This window comes from Sinocyclocheilus grahami, unplaced genomic scaffold (genome assembly GCF_001515645.1).
Source record: "Sinocyclocheilus grahami isolate Dianchi unplaced genomic scaffold, SAMN03320097.WGS_v1.1 scaffold587.1, whole genome shotgun sequence".
NCBI lineage: Eukaryota > Metazoa > Chordata > Actinopteri > Cypriniformes > Cyprinidae > Sinocyclocheilus > Sinocyclocheilus grahami.
In genome coordinates, this window is record NW_015505766.1 from 885,871 (window position 1) to 892,620 (window position 6,750).

General features: G+C 30.0%; 1 protein-coding gene across 1 annotated transcript in view; it reads right to left on the minus strand.

Annotated features, from left to right (window-relative positions):
* The window catches only part of fig4a (FIG4 phosphoinositide 5-phosphatase a), an 83,280-nt gene that overhangs the window by 63,593 nt on the left and 12,937 nt on the right, over positions 1–6,750 (minus strand). Inside the window, exons 6-8 of the mRNA XM_016240279.1 lie at positions 4,151–4,201; positions 2,216–2,361; positions 196–324 (exon numbers count right to left, since the gene is read on the minus strand). Of these exons, the coding sequence (XP_016095765.1) occupies positions 196–324; positions 2,216–2,361; positions 4,151–4,201 (326 nt within the window). The remainder of the gene's footprint in view (positions 1–195; positions 325–2,215; positions 2,362–4,150; positions 4,202–6,750) is intronic.

A 6,750-nucleotide genomic window follows, 5' to 3' on the forward strand; every position in this document is an offset into this window, starting at 1 on the left:
CTCATTAATTCTCACACACACACACACCCACACACATCAGTGTGAAACGGCTGCAGACTTCGTTTTGTCTGACTCTGGGGTCGGAAGCAGGGTCATGAAAACATCCGTATGCACTACAGACGGTCACGGAGACGAATCTGAGCCAGCAGACACAACAACCGAATATTATCTATACAATGTAACATCAGAGGATACTGGATTGGCCGCAGAAGCCGTGAATGATGTAGAGCAGCCAATCAGGATGGACGATGTTCTTGACGTTCTCCAGCAGACGGACGTTCCACACATACTTAGCGTAGGGTTCATTAATCAGACCGTGGACAACTGGAACACAAACACCCCAATTAATAATTCACACACAAAATAAAATTACTGGAATCAAGGCAGTTCTTTAAAACAAGAAAAGAAACAAAAAAGGTCCATAAATGCCAGAGTTGAGACCTTGAAAAATAAATAAAAAATTAAATAACAATAATAACATAATATAAAATTATATAAAATAAATAATTAAAAGTGTGCTATAAAATAAGAAAAAATAAGAAAAGAAAATAAAACCCAAAAGTGTTCTAAATTATATATATGTTCTTAAAATATATAAAATATATAAAAACTAAATTATATATATATTTATATATATATCAAGTAAAATAGAATATAAAAAATAATAAAAAGAAAAGAAAATAGTAAAAAAAATTAACAAAATATGAAATAAAAAAAATAAGAAAATAACAAAACAAAATAAATTTAAAATACAGTGCTATACTATACATATAAAATAAAGAAAATAATAAAATTAAAATTAAACACAAAATGCTATGAAACACATAAAATATATAAATTAAGAAAGAAAATAATCAAAACAATTATATAAAAATAATAAAAAATATAAAATAAATAAAAACCAAGAGCACTATAAATATAAATTTATACCACATTATTATTATTTATTTTTTTATTTTTAATTGAAATGATATGTATGTCTGTCTGTACCAAGAGCTCCTAAAAACCCACAACAAATTCCTTGTGTTTGCACACGCGTGTCGAATAAAGCTAATTCTGATTCTGAAAACATATATCAAATATAAATATAAAATAATTAAATTTAAAAATAAAATAAAATATAAAACAAAAAATGTAATTAAGTTAAAAATAAAATGAGAAAAAAATATATATATATAAAAAAAAAAATAAAAATAAATACAATTAAATAAAAAAAAAAATAAAAAAAAAGAATAAATAAAATAAAATAAAATAAATAAAATGAAAAATAAATAAAAAATTAAATAACAATAATAACATAATATAAAATTATATAAAATAAATAATTAAAAGTGTGCTATAAAATAAGAAAAAATAAGAAAAGAAAATAAAACCCAAAAGTGTTCTAAATTATATATATGTTCTTAAAATATATAAAATATATAAAAACTAAATTATATATATATTTATATATATATCAAGTAAAATAGAATATAAAAAATAATAAAAAGAAAAGAAAATAGTAAAAAAAATTAACAAAATATGAAATAAAAAAAATAAGAAAATAACAAAACAAAATAAATTTAAAATACAGTGCTATACTATACATATAAAATAAAGAAAATAATAAAATTAAAATTAAACCCAAAATGCTATGAAACACATAAAATATATAAATTAAGAAAGAAAATAATCAAAACAATTATATAAAAATAATACAAAATATAAAATAAATAAAAACCAAGAGCACTATAAATATAAATTTATACCACATTATTATTATTTATTTTTTTATTTTTAATTGAAATGATCTTTCTGTTCTCATGTCATATATGTATGTCTGTCTGTACCAAGAGCTCCTAAAAACCCACAACAAATTCTTTGTGTTTGCACACGCGTGTCGAATAAAGCTAATTCTGATTCTGAAAACATATATCAAATATAAATATAAAATAATAATTAAATTTAAAAATAAAATAAAATATAAAACAAAAAATGTAATTAAGTTAAAAATAAAATGAGAAAAAAAATATATATATATAAAAAATAAATAAAAATAAATACAATTAAATAAAAAAATAAATAAAATAAAATAAAATAAAATAAAATAAAATAAAATAAAATAAAATAAAATAAAATAAAATAAAATAAAATAAAATAAAATAAAATAAAATAAAATAAAATAAAATAAAATAAAATAAAATAAAATAAAATAAAATAAAATAAAATAAAATACCTGGAGTGGGGAGTCCCTCCTCCTCGAAGATGTCAAAGCTGTCCTGTCTGCCGCTGGTGTTGAGCTCTTCGCTCTCTCCGGCGTCACACGGCATCTGCAGCAGCGTCATGTTACACTGCAGCGAGTGGCTCAGGTCGTAGCTGTAACTAAAGGTCACAGGGTCAAAGGGTCACGCTCACATTGATCAACACTGCTCATTTGTGTTGAGCAGCAGGAAGCAGCTTTCATTGTTGCTAGGTGACAGACAGCATGTTGCTAAGCGATGAAGTGCACGGCATGAACTCGAAGTTCATCAGCGATCACATGCAATTATTTCAGCTTCCCACAAGACGTCATCTCGTTTACAGACGCCGTCCACGTACAACAGAAACGTGATGCCTTTTCAATTTATCAGCGCTCTTTTCTGGTTTCCTTTATTCACCAGCGGGACACAAAACAGCCACACTTCTGAAGCAAACACGTTTAGACTTTCCTGCTTTGCTATTTTGTAGGTCAAACTGTATTAATGTGAAAGTTTTGGCAACAGAAGATTAAAGTACAGCCAACATGAGGGAAATGAATTAGCTAATTAATTAATTAACATGAGGGAGATTAATGAGGTGATTTGATCAGTGGTATATATCTAATGACTTCATTAATAAATCAAATATAGAACCACATGGTTAAATATATATATATTATTATTAATAATGATGATGATGATATGCTCAGATCAATAAGGGGGAATGATTTTTTGCGAACGATGAATGATATTTTTCCCAGATCTACCAATTTATTCAAAAGTAGATTAAAAATGTAATCCATATTATAGCAATTTATTTATTTTTCCTAATTTTTGTCAACATTTTATACATTAATTCTGTATAAATATATATTTATAAATTGTATACCTATATATTTATTTATTTATTCTACATCTACATATATATTTAGTAAACTAAAACCATAAAATAAAAAATAAAAAATGTGTTACTTGAAACAAAAATGTCGACTGAAATAAAATATAAATTTAACATTAAACTTAAACTTATTTTACCAAGGCAGCATTTCTCATTTTCGATTAGTTTAACTTTTATTTAGTTTTAGTACTAAAATAACTAATGAATGAATGAATAACTTTATTTTGAAAATGTAAAAATAACACACAAAAAAATTAATAAAATTAAATATATATATATATATATATATATATAGTATATGCTATAACTAAAACTAATAAAAAACTATGTAGACATATTTAAAATAATAATAATAAAAAAAATTAATTAAAGTTAAAAATGGAAAATATAAAAATAAATAAATAAAAATAAATAGATACTAAAACTATAATAGCAATATCAATGATACATACATACATCTATTTATTTATTTACTTAATTTATTACTCTCCAGAGATGAATTAATGAAGAAGGTCTCATTAAATTCTGACATTAAAGATCTCACAAATGCACTCTTTTTTCAAGATGATGAAGAGGTACATTTGCATCAATCCTCAAGATTTTTCTGTCAAATGTTTGCCTCTAAAATGAGTTTGTGATCTTTCTTGAGAATAAATGACACTTGCTTTGATATATTTTGTGATCTAATGCAACATTCAGACATTTATAAGTGTTCAGACGGGTTTTAGGACCGCGGTCTGATCATTTCTATTATTATTATTTGACTGGTTGACTTCAGCTGCTTCAACACTATTCTTTGCTAAAACCAAGCGACTGTTTTATGAAGAAAACGTTACGGACAGATCGGTGAGAAGAAACAAGGAGGAAAAGGACAAATAATCTGAGGAGCTCATGAAGTCCTATTACCATTACAATGATCTGGGAAGTGATTGGAGGTCACAGCATTATGAAAATAGGACGCTTTCTTTCTTTCTTTCTTTCTAAAGGGCTTTGAGACGAACAGATGCACGAGCACACGCTTCAGTTCAACACTCACCTGAAGTAGAAGTTACTGGACAGATCCACGTTCTGGAATATTCTCACATATCTGTGGAAAAACACGCTCAGCATGTAAGAAAACAGCACATTAAAATGTATTTAATACGTGTTCATGTTATAATCAATTAATTGGGCCTACACTAACCCAAGTATGGAATGATTGAGATTTTTAAATGCTCACCAAGACTGCATTTATTTGATCAAATATACAGTAAAAATTATGAAATAATATTTTAATTTAAAATAAGTGTTTTCTATGTGAATATCTGTTAAGCTGTAATGTATTTCTAATTTGCTGATCTGCTGCTCGAGAAACATTTCTGATTATTATCAATGTTGAAAACTGTTGTGCTGCACAATATTTTATCATTGTTTGAAAGAAACTAATACTTTTATTCATCAAGGATGCATTAAATTGATCAAAAGTGACCGTAAAAAACATTTGTAACATTGTAAAAGATTCCCATTTCAAATAATGCTGTTCTTTTGAACTTTATGTTCATCAAAAAGTCCTAAAAAATAAAATATATCACCGTTTCTACAAAAGTATCGTGCAGCACAACTGTTCTCAACATTGATGATAATCAGAAATGTTTCTCGAGCAGCAGATCAGCATATTATACTGATTTCTGAAGATCATGTGACACTGAAGACTGGAGGAATGATGCTGAAAATACAGCTGCGCATCACAGAAATAAATTACATTTTAACACATATTAAGATATAAATCACTTATTTTAAATTGTAATAATTTTTCAGATTTTTTAAATGTATTTCAGATCAAATAAATGCAGCTTTGGTGAGCAGAAGAGACTTTTTCAAAAACATTAAAAAATAAATCGTAATTATTACAGACTTTTGAGCTCTAGTGCACTACCAAGATAATAACAATGCACTTTTTGCTGGGTGCTTTCGTTTTATTAGAATGTGGCTTGCATAGAACAACTCAGATGTAGTAATATTAGTAGATCTGAAGGAAAAGCGATGTTATTAAAGCGCTCGACCTAAATTGGACACAAAGACGCAAACGGCGTCTCATGTTTCATGAACAGTCACAGGCTGTACTTCTGAAAGCACTGTGTGTTATTGTAACTCTCTAACACCCATCACAAGTGACGAATAACAAACTTCATTGTCGTCACACACACACACTCTCACACGCACACACACACGTCTGGTCAGCTATCCTTATGGGGACTCTCAACGGTACAGACCGTATTTTCTATTGCCCTACACCAACCCTACCCCTAAACCTACCCCTCACAGGAGACTTCAAAAATTTTCAAAAAAACTTATTCTGAATTATTTATAAAGTGACGTGACCCATACTCGAAATTAGTGCTCTGCATTTAACCCATCCAAAGTGCACACACACACACACCGTGAACACACACCCGAAGCAGTGGGCAGCCATTTATGCTGCGGCGCCCGGGGAGCAGTTGGGGGTTCAGTGCCTTGCTCAAGGGCACCTCAGTCGTGGTATTGAAGGTGGAAGCGCTGTACATTCACTCCCCCCACCTACAATCCCTGCCGGTACGAGACTCGAACCCGCAACCTTTGGGTTACGAGTCCGACTCTCTAACCATTAGGCCATGACTTCCCTTATAAGCCTTTTGAATTATGGGGACACTGAAAATGTCCTCATAAATCACCTTCTCGTTGTAATACCTATGTCATACCCATGTTATTATACAAATTTGTGTCCTCATAAACCACATTAACATGCACACACACACACACACTCTCTCTCTCTCTCACACACACACACACTCTCTCACACACACACACACTGGAGGAATGATGCTGAAAATACAGCTGCGCATCACAGAAATAAATTACATTTTAACACATATTAAGATATAAATCACTTATTTTAAATTGTAATAATTTTTCAGATTTTTTAAATGTATTTCAGATCAAATAAATGCAGCTTTGGTGAGCAGAAGAGACTTTTTCAAAAACATTAAAAAATAAATCGTAATTATTACAGACTTTTGAGCTCTAGTGCACTACCAAGATAATAACAATGCACTTTTTGCTGGGTGCTTTCGTTTTATTAGAATGTGGCTTGCATAGAACAACTCAGATGTAGTAATATTAGTAGATCTGAAGGAAAAGCGATGTTATTAAAGCGCTCGACCTAAATTGGACACAAAGACGCAAACGGCGTCTCATGTTTCATGAACAGTCACAGGCTGTACTTCTGAAAGCACTGTGTGTTATTGTAACTCTCTAACACCCATCACAAGTGACGAATAACAAACTTCATTGTCGTCACACACACACACTCTCACACGCACACACACACGTCTGGTCAGCTATCCTTATGGGGACTCTCAACGGTACAGACCGTATTTTCTATTGCCCTACACCAACCCTACCCCTAAACCTACCCCTCACAGGAGACTTCAAAAATTTTCAAAAAAACTTATTCTGAATTATTTATAAAGTGACGTGACCCATACTCGAAATTAGTGCTCTGCATTTAACCCATCCAAAGTGCACACACACACACACCGTGAACACACACCCGAAGCAGTGGGCAGCCATTTATGCTGCGGCGCCCGGGGAGCAGTTGGGGGTTCAGTGCCTTGCTCA